We start from the raw sequence: 18,547 nt of genomic DNA, 5'->3' as shown, positions 1-18,547 counted from the left end.
CAACCTCACTCTTCAGGATGTCTGGCTCTAGCTCACTGACCACACCATCAAAGCTATCCCCGATATTGTTATCCTTCCTATACAGGTCTTCTGTATATTCTTGCCACCTTTTCTTGATCTCTTCTTCTTCTGTTAGGTCCTTGCCATCTTTGTTTTTGATCATACCCATTTTTGCCTGGCATTTACCTCCAATGTTTCTAATTTTCTGGAAGAGGTCTCTTGTCCTTCCTATTCTATTGTCTTCTTCCACTTCCGCGCATTGCTTGTTTAAAAATAATTCCTTATCTCTTCTGGCTAACCTCTGGAATTTTGCATTTAATTGGGCATATCTCCCCCTATCACTGTTGCCTTTTGCTTTCCTTCTTTCTTGGGCTACTTCTAGTGTCTCAGCAGACAGCCATTTTGCCTTCTTGGTTTTCTCTTTCTTTGGGATGTATTTTGTTGCTGCCTCCTGAACAATGCTGCCAACTTCTGTCCAGAGTTCTTCCGGGACCCTATCTACTAAGTCCAGTCCCTTAAATCGATTCTTCACCTCCACTGCATATTCCTTAGGAATATTAGTGAGCTCATATCTAGCTGATCTGTGGGTCTTCCCTAATCTCTTTAGTCTGATCCTAAATTGTGCAAGAAGAAGTTCGTGATCTGAACTACAGTCAGCTCCAGGCCTTGTTTTTACTGACTGTACAGATGTCCGCCACCTTTGGCTGCAAAGGATGTAATCAATCTGATTTCGGTGTTGTCCATCTGGTGAAGTCCATGTATAAAGCCGTCTCTTAGGTTGTTGGAAGAGAGTGTTTGTTATGCAGAGTGAATTGTCTTGGCAAAATTCTATCAGCCTATGTCCTGCTTCATTTTGTTCTCCCAGGCCATACTTACCTGTAATTCGAGGTGTCATTTGACTGCCCACCTTAGCATTCCAGTCTCCTGTGATGAAAATAACATCTCTTTTAGGCGTGTTGTCCAGTAGGTGCTGCAGATCCTCATAGAACTGCTCTACTTCAGCTTCTTCAGCATTTGTGGTTGGGGCGTATATTTGGATCACTGTGATGTTAGATGGCTTGCCCTGAATTCGAATTGAGATCATTCTGTCGTTTTTTGGGTTGTATCCAAGCACTGCTTTAGCCACTTTACTATTAATTATGAGGGCTACTCCATTTCTTCTGTGGTCCTCTTGTCCACAGTAGTAGATCTGGTGGTCATTTGATGTGAAGTGGCCCATTCCAGTCCATTTCAGTTCACTGACGCTCAGAATGTCTATCTTTAATCTTGACATCTCACCAATAACCACATCCAATTTGCCCTGGCTCATAGATCTTACATTCCAGGTTCCAATGGTGTGTTGATCCTTAGAACATCGGATTCGCCGTTCACCACCAGCACCGTCGGCCGCTAGCCATCCTTTTGGCTTTGAGCTAGCTGCGTCATCACGTCTGGGGCTAGTTGAGCTCATCCTCTGTTCCTCCCCAGTAGCATTTTGACCATCTTCCGACCTGGGGGTCTCATCTTCCGATAGTATACCGACATATCTCTGGTTGTACTGATCCATTTAGTTTTCACGGCAAGAATACTGGGGTGGGTTGCCATTACCTTCCCCAGGGATCGCATTTAGTCTGACCTCTCTGTCATGACCTTCCCATCTTGGGTGGCCCTTCACGGTTTAGCTCATGGCATCATTGAGGTGCTCAAGCTCCAGCACCACGACAAGGTAACGATCCTTTGCTGAAGATAAATTGCAATGAATTCTTCAAAAAAAGGGGGGTAGTACTATTAATGCACACTATCATATACTTCTGATTTACTTTTATCATGGAAAGTTGAGCCTGTATTATTCTTGGAAAGAAAATGACTACTTTTTGCAAGGCGATTGTAAAATTGCAAGAATTGCAAAACTTGCCCTCCTATTTTTTGCCACCAGCTGGAAACATCAATAATCACTTCACCAAGTATAACTTCATACTCTTATATTTCCTGTGGTTGGGGATGGAAGAGGGAAAATGGAATGCCATTCTTATCTCCATAAGAGGAGATGGCTTATGGGAACCCTGAACCGAATTCTTGATGAAGTTTACTTACTGAGAGCTGGAAAAAAATTTAAGGCAAACATATGAGATAGCTAGTAGATTCTTCCTGAATTAATAATTATGGCTTTTGTTGCTTCAAGATTGCTAATTATTTGCATGAATGTTCGAGAGATTTATTTTAAGTAAAGCCTCCATTTTTCATTTGAAAAGTTAAAAGTTGGGGAGAGAAAAAGAGTTCTAAGCACTGTTTGCACTGGACTATCTAGTAGTAAAAATATTTAATATTTTACTCTATTACTATGAAATTTCCTGCTACAGTTTCCTGCTACAAATGTATCACAATTGTAAATTTGTATAAACGTTGGCAGTTTACTACTGTGTATCATTTGTCATAAAACATACCATCTATTTTTCATTGAATGAGAACAATTTTGTTGCAGACTCTTCAAACTTACTAGTTTGCAACTAGCTCTGATCTGTGAATTCTAAATCTCAGTTTCTCTCTAGGTCTGAAAAAAAAAACAAAAAATTTGCAAGTCAGAAATCTGCCCACATGTACATTACTTTTTAAAAAATATTAATGTGAGGAATGGTTATATCTAGCTCTAAATGTGAGCTCAAGTCCTCCTCCTCCTGTTACCTTTTTCCAATAAACTTTATATTCTTTCTACCACCACCACCAGCACTCTAGTACACTAAGAACATATTTTTATGAGGTGATAGCACCCAGCTAACCACATCTGGGCTTGGAAACATATACATACATACACACATACATGCATACATTTAGAAAAATTATATGGCTGCCCATCTATCATGCAGAACTTCAGTTGCTTGGATGGGAGACTACTAGGAAATATCAAGGCTGGGAAGCGGGAAGACATCCTGGAAGATGGCGCTAGCAGTCCACTTGTGTATTGCTGCCATTACATGTTTGTGAAGTCCTCAGGAGTTGGTTTGACTTCGGGGAGACTTATTTTCTGATCAGCATCATGATACAGTTACATTCTTTTTGTATGTGTATCTGATAGGTGGGTTGAAACTGTGATATTATAGGAGTGGTAGCTCCTCTGTGTGTTGTTTTACTTAATGTCTTTAAGGCCTTGAGCATTAAAGCATGTCTGTCTATTCCACTGTAGCCTGGAATTTTAAGGTTCACTGAGTGAATGGATATATGGAATGGATATATAGTTGATTGCTTTCTCTGGAAACATGACTTGTTATTTGGTTGTATAGAAAGAGATGGTGTGGAGACTTAAACATGAAATTTAAACTTCTCTCTCTCTCTCTCTCTCTCTCTCTCTCTCTCTCTCCCTCTCCCTCTCCCTCCCTCCCTCCCTCCCTCTCTCTCTCTCTCTCTCTCCCTCCCTCCATCCCTCCCTCCCTCCCTCCCTCTCTCTCTCTCTCTCTCTCTCTCTCTTGATATCCTGCCATTTACTGAATTTGTAGAAATTTTAGTGGTTATTCTTTACTCATTATCCTGCAACTAAATGATGCCTGGTTTTCCAGTGAGTTTAAGCTATATTTTGAGAGGCAAGTTTCATCATTCAGCATTCACCACTAGAATAATAAATAATGGTAACTTGTTGAATTTGAGCTATTATTATAGATCTATGATTTAACTATTTATGACTAATAAAGTTAGTTGTGAGGTTCTTTTTGAAAACACAGCCCATTTTTATTGGCAGGTGCTGTTAAAGAATGTCTTAAGTCTTAATTAGATTACATTCAATTTAAAGAATTTGAAATAACTTTTACTGTGCTTTTGTTTGTTTAAACAGATTTAAGGCACCTAAGCCTTTCCATGATTGGAAATTAGTACCGGAATTTACATAGAAAAGTGGTTTCCCTTTCCTTTTAAAAAGGGCATGAAGATACATCTCATTTATTTAACCATTGAATGGTTTTAATAATAATGTTATTATTGTATATGTTTTTTAACAATGTTCAATTTTTGCATTAATTTTCTTTTGTATTATATTTCTGCTAAGTAAGTTGCATTCCCTTTTCAAATGGAGGGCTTATCAATCCAAAAAGTAAACTAGCAACTATTCTGGTACAAGTAGTTCTCATTTAGTGACCACAATTAGGACTGGCAGCTTGGTTGTTAAGCAAAGCAGTTGCTAAGTGAAACTGCGATTGTGCTTACCATCTTACTTCAGCTTTCTTTTGCTTTACAGACCTGCAAATGTCATGAATGTGAGGATTGGTCACAAAGTTACTTTTTCATCACCTTCCTAACTGAACAGTCACTGTCCAAGGCAGTTGCTGAATGAGGACTACCTGTACTATTTTTTATTGCTTGACAGAAATGGTGAAATGTTTATAGATGATTTTTTAACTCATAAGTGAGTTATGATTTAAACTCATTTAAACTCATAAATGAGTTCATTCACCTTCAATTCCAAAGTAGTTTGGAATTGAAGGTGAATAAATGGCAAGTTTGGTAAAACCAAAAAAGAACAATTACTTTTATCCTTGAAAGAAAAAGGTCATGACTAAGGGACATGATAGGGATGCATGTGGATACTTTTTCTCACTCATATTATTAAATTCAGTTTTTCAATGTAAGTACATGTGGAAGGTTCAAGATAGATAAAATTATGCCCCCCAATAAAATGAGAATTAATTAAAAGAGAATTGGTCATCTTCATGGAATATAAGACCATCTGATAGCTATGTTATATGAAATCTCCCAGGTTCAAAAGTATTATCCTTCTGAATATCCCTGTGCAGCAAAAATGTTAAGCTAAGACCACTACGCGTATTCCTGTCTCTTTTCTTACCTTCCAACATATTCATTGCCTGGAAAAATAGATGGAGAAGGCTATTGAATTTATATTCATTTTGGGCTTCCATAAACTTATTAGTTACTGTGATTTCTGAATGTTGGACTACATACATGTTTCACCCAGTAAAAACTCGTCATATGTGGTTGGTATACTAATTAAACTGCTTTTTTCTTTTGTAAAGTTTTACAACTTGGGGTTGAATCAGGATTAATTACATCGGATTAGCATGCAGTTGGACTTGTTTCTGAGTGCATATAAATAAAATTGTATTTAATAGTAATTTAAATACAGAATTTTAAAAACTGGTATCAGTTCACTTTCTAAATAATTATATCAGTATATTACTAGTTATACTTGACTTCTAGTACAGGTGTATGCAGTATGTTAACTGTGTTTCTTTATTCTGTTTTTAAAATTATATTTTTTGATAATTTTCATATAATAATAACAAATCAAAAAAGAAAAAGAAAAGGAAAGCTCAAGAAAAGGGAAAGTTAAGAAACCAAAGTTAAGAAACATAGAGATGACTTCTGACCTTCTTTTCAACAGATAATTACATTCTTATTGTCCCTCCTCCCTCTTAAGTATTTTACAGTCCCTTCACCCCTTCATTTAGTCTTCATCTTAGTCTTCAAATCCATAAATCATCAATTCATTTTTTTCTTCTTTCAGCAAAAAGGTCATACAAGTCTTCCAGTCTTTCAAAAAGTTTTTGTTGTTGGTTCTCTGACCAAAGAAGTCAGTTTTGCCATTCCTGCAAATGCTGCCATTTTTGCAATCCATTCCTTCACTGTGGGAATTTCATTATTCTTCCATCGTTGTGTATATAATAATCTTGCTGCAGTCACCATATACAGTATCAGTTTACCATAAGCCCCAATAAGAAAATTTCTGGTTTCTTAGCAATATTAATCCTTCAAATCTTTTGCATCATTATATAAATTTGTACTCAAAATTCTCACAAGTCCACCATGCATGATAAAATGTTCCCTCATGCTTTTCACATTTCCAGCACTGGTTTGAAATACCTTTGTACATTTTTGATAATTTCCCTGGTGTCATATACCAATGGTACATCATTTTATAGAAATTTTCTCTTAGATTATGACACAGTGTGAATTAATACCAGTTACTCACATTCTCTCCCAAATATCCATCTCTATGAACTGTGTTTCTTTCTTCTAAATTAATTTCATATGTGCCATCTCAAGTACTTGGGTTCAGTGGTGTTCTTCCATCCAGTCTTCTTGTATACACCTAAATTTGGATCCAGTTCATTATGTCTTGTGAATATTGTGTATTTTCTTAATAGTATGACAATTAAAAACAAGACATCTGGCAGATTTATGGGAGACAATTGTCTTCTAATGTGCAGAAGAAAAAGAATAGGATTGATTGCACACAGTGTAAAATTTTTAAGTGCTTCTAGATTATTTGCATGCCTAATTACTGTGCATTCAAAACTAAGTGAACTATGGCTACTTAGAACTGGAAAATGAAAGGCAATCTTTTATGGGAAAAATATCACATTTGCATGTAGGCCTGTCTATACATTAGAATTAGATTTTTTTCTTATGTTTAATAATAGTGTGTGAGAAGTATACTTATGCTTCTGTATTAAATGAGTGAATGTGACCCTGAAACATCAGCTTTGCTTTGATGTAGCACAGCACGTGACTCTGAGAAAAACTTAGCAGTGCTGTGTAATTTGGTGATAAAGGACTATGTCAGAATAGCAGTTAATTACCTACTTTGCTTGATATAGAGAACACTGGTTCCATACTTCCCTTCGTAGTCTTTGGACGTATTCTGTTCAAATTTTACCTTCTACTTTCTGTTCGTGAAGAAATACATATACAAATTTGAGCGTGCTTAGATATATATATTTGATTTGTGTAACTAGAGTAGATTAAGCAATTGTGTTGTGGTTACCGTATTTTGTCTTAAAAATGTGGGGAAGTAGTGAAAAGATCAGTTTACATATATATAGGAAATAAGGAAATCTGCTAAGTTAACTGAAGAACTGCTGAGTAATTATGCAGTTAACTTCAGGATTCACTTTACTACCACTGCATCTTTGGCATTACATGAATAATTCGATCTGAACTGGTGCAAAGAAGAAACCAAAGAAAGTGAGAGCAGCAGTATTTCAGATATCCTAGAGATGTGTAAAAACTTGCAGGAAAAATGTTAGAAGCCAGAATTTGATATAATTCCTGGACTTATTAGATTCTAGTTCTACTTAATAATAATTGTCTTAAAACAAATTAGATAATCCATGCAGTAGTCATATAAGGCAGGTTAATTTTTTTTATGTGTGTGTGTCTGTGTGTATGAAAAACTGACATACTACTGCATAAGATTATTAATGGGGAAAGCTAAGTATACTAAGTATACTAATAATGAACTTAATTGTTGAGTGATTTTGACTGTATAGCAAGAATGGGCTATTAAAAATGTGAGGAATATATTGGCAAGTCTGGAAGATTCTGAGCTTCTTAAGAGGCGTAAGGGGGCTGTCACTTGTTCCCTCCCCCAAAATGAAGTGTGAGCATGTATAACGGTATCTTATTTTCAATTGCATTATGTCATGATAGCAGTGGAAAGTGAGAAAATCCTTGGCTCTCAAATTCAGTTGTCTTTCTTTTTCAGTTACATCCCTTAGAGAGTTTTTGTGTTGAATTTTCCCAGTTTAGTCACAGAAAGTACTTTTTGGCCACTTGATGATAATTGTTAGGGTTTTCAGAAATACAAAATGCATAATGAAGCATAATGAGTAGACACACATGTATAGTTCTAATACTGTCCAATAATTTGACTTGTTGCAATTGAGGCTAACCAATTAAATGTGATATTTCATATTTCTAGGAAGAACAAAACAGAGGCAAGCCCAATTGGGAACATCTGAATGAAGACTTGCATGTTTTAATCACTGTGGAAGATGCTCAAAATAGAGCAGAAATCAAATTGAAGAGGGCTGTGGAAGAAGTAAAAAAATTACTGGTACCTGCAGTAAGTAGTTTTATTGAAATATTGATGTTTGATACATGTTTTTTAAGGGTCATACTGTCTTCCATGTGTTTTAGATAGTATGCAATTAAAGGAAATATGTCCAAGTAAAATATTTTTCATCTAAAACATTGTCAGTATATGATGCACTGTAATGTAAAAATAAGATTGAATGTAAGATATCAATTGCTTTTTCAAAAGCACCTTTCATCGGTTTGAAAAGAATAATATATAACTAGTGCATGCTTATAGGATATACAAATAGATTATATAGGAGAAATAGGAATATTTCAGATAATTTTAACTATAGTCTGGAGAGCAGCATGAGGCTGTTCACTTAAGCAAAACACCCCAGCTCTGTAGTAAGCTACTTTTAAAATTATGAGAGTCATTTAAACTTGTGGAATTTTCAGAAACAGTTATAAAAGGAGGGCTGTTAAGAGAAGGCATGGTATGAACCTTGTACACATCTAAAGTAACTCTGTGGAGTGTACCAGGTGGGAAGAAAGAGAGTGCAGCAGATCTCAGTAGGTTCTACTATTGATTGTAGCCACACTTTTCAGAAGATTTGATTTCATAATTCAATGAGGCAACTTTTTTCTCTTTATAAAATTGCTCTGCTGATAGATATCTCTCAGAGAAATATATCAAAGAAATCAGTATATTGGCTGTAGTTTATTTACCATAAAGAAACCATTTTGGAGATGGGGATATTTTATTCCAAGTATGTGCATGAGCAGGATGTCTGGTTATATGAATTTTTAAAGGTATTTATAAGCAGGGAAGCATGCAGAGGAAGAAAAATATAAAAATACAAATATACAGTAGTGTCATATAAAAAAACCTGCTGCTTGCTTAATATGGGTGGGAAAGTCCCTTAAATTATTGGGGACACATGTAAAGTTGGAATATGTTTTTCATACTGAGCTCACATCAGAAGGCTTTTCTAAAACTATCTAGTTGGACTATAATAGTTCTATGCTGGCTATAATAAAAATGAGCAGAAAGACATAAATACTCCTCTCTTCTACCACTGAATTAAATTTTGATGAACACTAGTAGTATGATGCAACTGTGTTTAAAATCTTGCTTGATAATACTACATAATTCAGCCATTGAGAACAATTAAAACTGCATGTAAAGATATAATTTTAATTAAAAATGAGAGCCAGTTTGATTTAGTGGCTAAGGTGCTGGGCTAAAATCCAGGAGACTAAGAGTTCCAGCCCTCTCTTAGGCATAAAAACCATCTGGGTGACTTTGAGACAGTCACACTCTCTCAGTACCACCCACCTCATAGAGTGGTTGTTGTGGAGAAAATAGGAGGAGGTGCATTGAGTATGTATGCCGCCTTATGTTGACCAAAAATAAAGGTGGGATAAAAATCAAAGAAATAATAAAAAAAGTCCCACTCTTATTAGGGAGATAAAGTATAGAATAGTTTGTTCCATAATACAGAAACATTTTTAAAAATCTACATTCATTTAATTTAAATTAGGTTCATGTAGATGATTGATTAATTCTTCAGCAGTAAACTCAGTTCCATCTCTGGTCTTAATGGAAAATGTTTGTTTTGACATTGTACACATGGTCATTTCTAATTGAACTGATCTCAGTTGTATGTATATTAAGTTTAGGTTGTAATTGTGCTGGTGTTTTGTTCAAACATAGATACTGTGCACTGTGTTATACCTTTAATTAATGTGTGTCTTCAGAGTTGGTTTGGATCAGGATATAAAGATGGAGTGTGCAAGAAGGAACCATTTTTGAGTTCTAATTGTAGATAACAAACTATCAAATTTCTTCAGATGTCAAGATTTTTAGTATCTTGTAATTGTTTATTACTGATCCATATTTTGAGTTTTGCATTCTGTATCCTTTATCTCTGTTAATATTTTAATATACTGTATATTATGCTGTGTGTCCATTTTGCAGTGCATTCATTTGTACTTGAAGGGAGGGAATGTTTGCATTTTTACAAGAAAACAGGGTGTTTATTTGAGTGCCTCTTTAACTAAATGTTGATGACTATGTAGAAGATCATAGAGGAAATGACTATCATGTTAGGCATTTAAGTGACTGCCACATTAAGGTCTACGATTCTGAAACTGCAGCCATTAAGTTAAATTTAGAAATCTGTTTTTCACTCGGATCTTAATTCTGTAAGCTGCTCAGAGTCACCATGTGTGAGTTGGGCAGCCTTATACATTTGTTCAATAAATAAATAAATCTTAGTTTATGTTGGTAGTAGCAAAATTTCTTTGTAAATATTGAGGAAAAGCTTTTTAGTTTGATTCTGCAAGTGTTGTCCTAAGTAGACATAGGAGAAATTGATATCAATAGCTGTAATACATGTAGTGGCTTGTTGAACAAGATATAATGTCTAGGTTAGCACATAACACTAAGTTGTAGATCACTGTGTGCCAGACACATTGGCAGTTGTATAGATTCATAAATTGCACTAAGCCAAAAGGAAAGTATGACTTAGCACGATATTTGAACCCAAGCAATGATTACAGTAAAATGAAAAAAGTATTGCTGTATCTAATTTCAGTGCAAAGGAGCCATGTATGTAACAGATGAAATCTACAGCAAAATGTTATATGTATCCTTACCTACTAGTAGAATTCTTTTCAGCATTCTTGCCAGCCAATCAGTCCATTGTAAATCATGTAAACAGTTAATATCCATTCTTCATCCCTCAGCTGACTTTTACTTTTTACTTTTTTCCCCAAGTAATATTGAACTTTGTGTGGTTCTGGAAACTGTTAAATATACTCAGTTCGTTAAACTGCTTTGGGTTGGTATGGTATCCTCCTTTTGGATATAAAGCATTTTATGATTCAGTCAGCTTCAGTGTTTGCCCAAGTATGTTAGTTCTGCCCTCTTGTTTCTCAGTGGCTTTGTTTTAATTCCAGTCTTGATGTCACAAAATCATGTGAGTTCGCAATTTGAGAGAATGATAAGTACAGTGTCTATTGTATCAATAAATACTGTTTTGGAAGCTTAAACAATTATTTTATTATGCTGTGTTCAAATGGAAAGTAGTTTGTGCTTTTTTAAGGGATTGTTCCACGTTATTTTCTCCCAGGAACAATCATTTTCTGTGAAATTCTGTAAAGATGCAGTCATTCTCTTCAACTCTGCTTTTTGTGTTGAATAGGGAATTCAAGAAGATAGGGAAGTTTTATTGTGATGCAAACCCCTGCTAAAGGTTTCAGTTATAAATTATGTACTTTTCCTGATACTACACATCTAAGAATGCCTCCATAGAAAAGATTTAAAATAGGCAGATTTGAACAAACATCTATGTAACCTTGGATAGCTATATCAACCAACAATTAATTGCAATTAAAAATAATTCTGTGTAATGGTCAAACTTAGAAATTTTAGAAACTACTTCTGTAAATTGGTAGTGGTTTTTTAGCATTAGTCCCTGGCATATTTTAAGATCTAGGAGTTCATTATTTGTTGTGGAAGGTACTTTGTGGATTATGTTTCATTTCTAGTTGATCATACTTTTGGCCACCAAGAGAATTCAGACCTGATTTAATGGTAGGATTTTCCTACTTTTTTAATGTAATTCCTTCTTCCTGGATGACTGTCTCTCTGAGGGAATTCATTAATTTTGTGAGATTAATTCCATTTATTGTGCATGAGATATTTACTCCACCTATGAACTGGGCTCTTGGCCCTCATAGTTAAAACTGGTTGGAGGATAATGAATACATCTTTGCAAGATGGAGTATTACTGTGGATGCCTTCCCTGGACTGGATTGCTAATACACTGTAGCCAGTTTCCTGTATTTGAACAAAGTTGTGGGACGCGGTGGCGCTGCGGGTTAAACCGCTGAGCTGTCGATCGGAAGGTCGGCGGTTCGAAACCGCGCGGCGGGGTGAGCTCCCGTTGCTCGTCCCAGCTTCTGCACACCAAGCAGTTCGAAAACATGCAAATGTGAGTAGATTAATTGGTACCGCTTCGGCGGGAAGGTAACGGCGTTCCGTGAGTCATGCTGGCCACATGACCCGGAAGTGTCCTATGGACAACGCCGGCTCCAAGGCTTTGAAACGGAGATGAGCACCGCCCCCTAGAGTCGGACACGACTGGACTTTACGTCAAGGGAAACCCCTGTGGAATAGATGACTGACTTGAAGCATGCTTGGATATTTGCATACAAATTTATATAACAGTGTACATCTTCCTTGTTTGCGCTGGTGGATGACCTGTAACCAGGGAAGTGCAATCTTGTGAATGGGAGTTGGAAGTATCTTTTATCAGGACTGCTCAGCTCCATTGCATTTAAGCTATGTCGTGCAGCAGGATTCTGTCTTCCATTCTTTTTAACAACTGTATGAACTGATCTTCCATCTGAATCAGATACAGTAGAGGAACCAGAGGGCTACAATGGGGATTGGTAAACAGAGATTGAAATTGCATAACATGAAATGGTAAAGTAAGTGGTTTCCAGATTTGTGAGTTGGTAGAACTGTCTGTTCTGGATGATTTTATTTATTTGTTCAAATTTCTATCACCACCCATTTCCCCCAAAGGTGATGTTGCACCTCAAGGAACAGGACTGTGGTTTGTTGGTACTCCTTGGTCTAGTTTTGTTCCTGTAGCCTAGGTAGCCACAGCAACTAAGATTGGCTTTCTTCAGTTGTGGCCATTTGCCTGCTTTCTTAGATCAGGATAGCCTGGCCACAATGACCATGCCATAATGCCTCAGACTACTCTAGATTACTGTGCGCACTCTGTGTAAGTCTGCCCTTACATGTGTAGTAGGAATCACATCAATCTAAGAATCTGCCTGGGGGAGTATTGCTTTATATCAATCTACCTCAGGGTCCTGGTGCTGATGTATAAAATTCAAAATACTTAGACCTAAATACTTGTCAGAATACTTTCCATAGTATCTGCCAACCAGCATACATATTTGTGGCATGGGTCTTGCTAATGGTACTTCCGAGGGTGATAACTGTTGGAGAAGTTAGTAAGATTAATGTCAGCAATGATTTTCTTGCTTTAGACATCTCTGCCTTTGGAGGTGTATCAAGCTTTCTCTATAGTTTCACTAAGTGTTTAAGATGCACCTCTTATCTAGATCTGCACAACACACAGCCCATGGGCCATGTGTGGCCTGCCAGCATTTTTGACTTTTCACTCTACAAGTTGTGCAGGTCTGATCTAGACCTTTGGAATCCCTTGAAGTGTTTGCTCCTGATTGCTGTAGGAAGTTCAGTTATACTATCTATTTGTATGTTTTTTGTTTTATTATAAACCACTCTTAAAAAGTACATACTGTAGTAATTATAAAAATTGATAGAATTAAAGAAAACAACTTCTTTATTGATGAGAGAGTGAAAAGATTTTTTCACATTTGAATTGAATTATGGTTTCCTTTTTCACTAATAGGTTCTCTCAAAATGTGAAATTCAAAGTACAGGTGAAATGTTACTCTATTTTTATTTTTCTGCTGTATTTGAAATTAATTTGCTCTTCTTTTTATTCTAAAAAAGGGGCAAATATTTTTAAAAACATCTATTAGGTTTGTAGATCTACTACATAGATTTTATTTTGTGACAGTTTTCATTAGAAATATAGCAGATGCATTTTCAGTCTTCTTCTCAAAAGGGAATCCTGAATCCATACATTCTGATACCTGTGTCTCAACTTTGGGGCTAAAGCCAGTGTGTGATTTGAAAGGAAGATTTGAGTTTGAGCTCTGCTCATTTATGAAGTTTGTTCATTGGTCTTATTCAGACTGCTGAGCTGTTGTGAGGATAAAATATTGCAACAAATTCTTTGTATGAGGAGTGGCATACAATGTTAACATTCATGGAATAATTAGCTTCCTCTATGATAATTATACAGGGGGTTAAATTTGCACTTTGAGGATTATATTTAGAAAGATGTGTTATCCTTCAAAATACTTGACAATATTATATGCTTTACAAATTTGATTGCTTTACTGAGCCTCCTCTCTTCCAAATTCATCATTTAATTCTAATTAATGCAATTTCTAGTAATGACTTGCTTGACACAACTGTAACTGGTCAGATACTGTTTTTTCATCTGCCCTGTTGAACCTGTGACTGGACAGGACCATGTGCATGAGAAATGGAGGTTGCTTTCCTGTAAATGGAGTTCTTCCGGAGTGCCATTGTCTAATCAATTATCTGTAGTGTTTCCCTGTTCAGGGAATGTTAATTCGTAAAAGATAAACAAGCAAGGCAACCAAATACATTGTCTCTATTTGTTGAATGGAGCTTCCTGTGTATTTGGTTTCCAGTGTTCCCAGCTGCTATTTGCCTGGGCAGGATAACTGAGGAAGAAGTCTCCTAACAGGTAAAGAGCTTCTTCTTTCTAACTCCAGTTTTTGTGTCATGTTCCAGGTCTTCCAAAGGTTGCTAAGTTCCTCCCTGAAAAAGTAAGTTGGGCTGTGATTTTTCTGATTTAAAAAGTTGTAAATATAAGCAACAACTTTTGTGGGTATTTTACCTTTTTATAAAACTATAAAGGATTGGTTGTAAACATTGGCTTTATTTCATGAACTGGGCAACTTATACAGTTGCAATTCACTGAAATTGACCCATGAAGCTATACTTACTAATATATTTGAATCATATTCATTTATTATGATTTATTCAAGGTACTTTATAGTAGATATTGACATTGCTGTCATAAAAGAAAAGAAAACATTCATGCAAAGGATAGATACAGGGAATCCTGAAAGGTTTATATTTGAGGATTTAAAAAGTCCTAAATGATAGTAATAACTTCTTTCAAGGAAAGTCAGGCTTTAAATTGTGTTAATGTTGATATTTATTATTTTTAGGCATTGTTGTATTCAGGTATTTATAATATAAACAGTATGATTTTTTCTTGTTCAAAGTGCAAGGCCTATATTCATAATTCTAGCTTTGAATATTTTGTATTTAGAAATAGTACAAAAAATACATTTTAAAATAGCCCAATGTGCATCCTGTACTCATACATTTGCCGATTAAAAGTGTGGATAAAAAGGCTATCAAACTACATCTCTGACTCTTCTATATATAAAATGTGTTATTCTAAAATGAATTCAGATTCACAATAAAATAGAGATTTTTGTTCCCTAAAATGATAGATTTGCCAATAGGAATTGTCCACAAGACATGAATGGCATTGTATCTGTTATGGAATAATGATACTGCATTGGCTGTTGCCAATTCAGAACTGTATCTAGGATATTATGGAAAAATATGTGAAGTACTACAAGTTGACAAAAAACTATAATTTAAATGTAGAAATGCTAGAAGAGGATACAATCCTCACAGTGGATTCTTGGTCACATGAAGTATTTTAATATCTCAAGTACTAAGTGATTATGTTGTCTTTGATGACACCAAATAATTTAGGGTGGTTAAAAAAAAAGGAACAATGGATACTTTCAAAAGGATATTTCTATTGGGAGAATGAAAATTAAAATGGCAAAGCTTCAGTATAAAGAAGTTTAAAGTGTTGTTCGGGGGAGGGGATTCTAAACTAGTTCTGGTGTGGCCTGAGATAGTAACTGATAAAAAAAGAAAAGATCTTGGGATTAAGATGGTTTTCTTTATAAGAACATTTACAGTGCATTGCTGGTATAAAAACGAGTGCATTGCTGCTATAAAACTACGTTGGGAATAAAGAATTAAATTGAATTGGAAAAATCATCATACATTTCAAAAATGTTTGGTGTAGTATTATTGGAATTCTGAGTGTGATTCTGATTATTGTGCTTAAGAAGGGATGCTGAATTGGAGAAAGCGCTGAAGTTGGCAACAAAGATGCTGAGCCATCCTGTTAAGATGAATGATTTCAACATTTGGAGGGTTTTTTTAGGTAGAAATAAGTGAGTAAAGGAAAAGTGTTTATGAATGGTCTGGAAAAAGTAGATAAGGAGAACATTTTCTTATTCTTTAAGGAAAAGATATATAATGAAGCTGAATGGTGAGTTTCAAGACAGATGAAAAGATGCCTGTTCTCTGTTTGATACCTTCTTTTAATTTATCTATGACATAAAGATAGGCCCTTAGAACAGTTTCAGACCTCAGAATCTACGTGTTTTATTTGGCATTGAAATATGTTTCAAGGATGGTTTACAGGAAAGTATGGGGTCCCTGAGATATATCAATTTTCCTGAAGTGAAACCTTGTAGTTACCAGTTCAGTAATATACTGTAATATACAGAAATATACCACCTTCTTTAAAGGAATAAATAAAATAATCCCCATCTTATAAAATAAAATAAAATAATTTGTTGTTGTTTATTCGTTTAGTCACTTCCGACTCTTCGTGACTTCATGGACCAGCCCACGCCAGAGCTTCCTGTCGGTCGTCAACACCCCCAGCTCCCCCAGGGACGAGTCCGTCACCTCTAGAATATCATCCATCCACCTTGCCCTTGGTCGGCCCCTCTTCCTTTTGCCCTCCACTCTCCCTAGCATCAGCATCTTCTCCAGGGTGTCCTGTCTTCTCATTATGTGGCCAAAGTATTTCAGTTTTGCCTTTAATATCATTCCCTCAAGTGAGCAGTCTGGCTTTATTTCCTGGAGGATGGACTGGTTTGATTCTGGCACTCTCAGAATTTTCCTCCAACACCACAGTTCAAAAGCATCTATCTTCCTTCTCTCAGCCTTCCTTATGGTCCAGCTCTCGCAACCATATGTTACTATAGGGAACACCATTGCTTTAACTATGCGGACCTTTGTTGTCAGTGTGATGTCTCTGCTCTTAACTATTTTATCGAGATTTGTCATTGCTCTTCTCCCAAGGATTAAGCGTCTTCTGATTTCCTGACTGCGGTCAGCATCTGCAGTAATCTTTGCACCTAGAAATACAAAGTCTTTCACTGCTTCTACATTTTCTCCCTCTATTTGCCAGTTATCAATCAAGCTGGTTGCCATAATCTTGGTCTTTTTGAGGTTTAGCTGCAAGCCAGCTTTTGCACTTTCTTCTTTCACCTCCATCATAAGGCTCCTCAGTTCCTGTTCGCTTTCAGCCATCAAAGTGGTATCATCTGCATATCTGAGATTGTTAATGTTTCTTCCAGCGATTTTAACGCCAGCCTTGGATTCCTCAAGCCCAGCATGTCACATGATGTGTTCTGCGTACCAGTTGAATAGGTAGGGTGAGAGGATACAGCCCTGCCGTACTCCTTTCCCAATCTTAGACCAGTCTGTTGTTCCGTGGTCTGTTCTTACTGTTGCTACTTGGTCGTTAATACAGATTCTTCAGGAGGCATACAAGATGACTTGGTATCCCCATACCACTCAGAACATGCCACAATTGGTTATGGTCCACACAGTCAAAGGCTTTAGAATAGTCAATAAAACAGAAATAGATGTTTTTCTGAAACTCCCTGGCTTTTTCCATTATCCAGCAGATATTGGCAATTTGATCCCTAGTTCCTCTGCCTTTTCTAAACCCAGTTTGTACATCTGGCAATTCTCGCTCCATGAATTGCTGAAGTCTACCTTGCAGGATCTTGAGCATTGCCTTACTGGCATGTGAAATGAGTGCCACTGTTCGATAGTTTGAACATTCTTTAGTGTTTCCCTTTTTTGGTATGGGGATATAAGTTGATTTTTTCCAATCTGATGGCCATTCTTGTGTTTTCCAAATTTGCTGGCATATAGCATGCATTACCTTGACAGCATCATCTTGCAAGATTTTGAACAGTTCACCTGGGATGCCGTCGTCTCCTGCTGCCTTGTTATTAGCAATGCTTCTTAAGGCCCATTCAACCTCACTCTTCAGGATGTCTGGCTCTAGCTCCCTGACCACACCGTCAAAGCTATCCCCAATATTGTTATCCTTCCTATACAGGTCTTCTGTATATTCTTGCCACCACCTCTTGATCTCTTCTTCTTCTGTTAGGGCCTTGCCATCTTTGTTTTTGATCATACCCATTTTGGTCTGGAATTTACCTCCGATGTTTCTGATTTTCTGGAAGAGGTCTCTTGTCCTTCCTATTCTATTGTCGTCTTCCACTTCCACGCATTGCTTGTTTAAAAATAATTCCTTATCTCTTCTGGCTAACCTCTGGAATTTTGCATTTAATTGGGCATATCTCCCCCTATCACTGTTGCCTTTTGCTTTCCTTCTTTCTTGGGCTACTTCTAGTGTCTCAGCAGACAGCCATTTTGCCTTCTTGGTTTTCTCTTTCTTTGGGATGTATTTTGTTGCCACCTCCTGAACAATGTTGCGAACTTCTGTCCAGAGTTCTTCCGGGACCCTATCTACTAAGTCCAGTCCCTTAAATCGATTCTTCACCTCCACTGCATATTCCTTAGGAATATTAGTGAGCTCATATCTAGCTAATCTGTGGGTCTTCCCTAATCTCTTTAGTCTGATCCTAAATTGTGGAAGAAGTAGTTCATGATCTGAACTACAGTCAGCTCCAGGTCTTGTTTTTACCGACTGTACAGATGTCCGCCACCTTTGGCTGCAAAGGATGTAGTCAATCTGATTTCGGTGTTGTCCATCTGGTGAAGTCCATGTATAAAGCCGTCTCTTAGGTTGTTGGAAGAGAGTGTTCGTTATGCAGAGTGAGTTGTCTTGGCAAAATTCTATCAGCCTATGTCGTGGTTCGTTTTGTTCTCCCAGGCCATGCTTACCTGTAATTCCAGGTGTCATTTGACTGCCCACCTTAGCATTCCAGTCTCCCGTGATGAAAATAACATCTCTTTTAGGCGTGTTGT

General features: G+C 36.6%; 1 protein-coding gene across 6 annotated transcripts in view; it reads left to right on the top strand.

Moving 5' to 3' along the window:
• Positions 1-18,547, top strand: part of QKI (QKI, KH domain containing RNA binding) — a 123,009-nt gene that overhangs the window by 58,939 nt on the left and 45,523 nt on the right. For all 6 annotated transcript variants that reach the window (XR_010068244.1, XR_010068242.1, XM_063307733.1 and 3 more), the window contains exon 4: positions 7,682-7,825. Coding sequence is in view for 4 of the 6 variants with exons in the window: in XM_063307733.1 (XP_063163803.1) it covers positions 7,682-7,825 (144 nt within the window). In the remaining 2 variants the exon portion in view is untranslated. The remainder of the gene's footprint in view (positions 1-7,681; positions 7,826-18,547) is intronic.

The sequence above is a fragment of the Candoia aspera genome, chromosome 1 (assembly GCF_035149785.1).
Source record: "Candoia aspera isolate rCanAsp1 chromosome 1, rCanAsp1.hap2, whole genome shotgun sequence".
NCBI classification, from domain to species: Eukaryota; Metazoa; Chordata; class Lepidosauria; order Squamata; family Boidae; genus Candoia; species Candoia aspera.
This window is presented reverse-complemented; position numbering and strand designations above follow the sequence as displayed.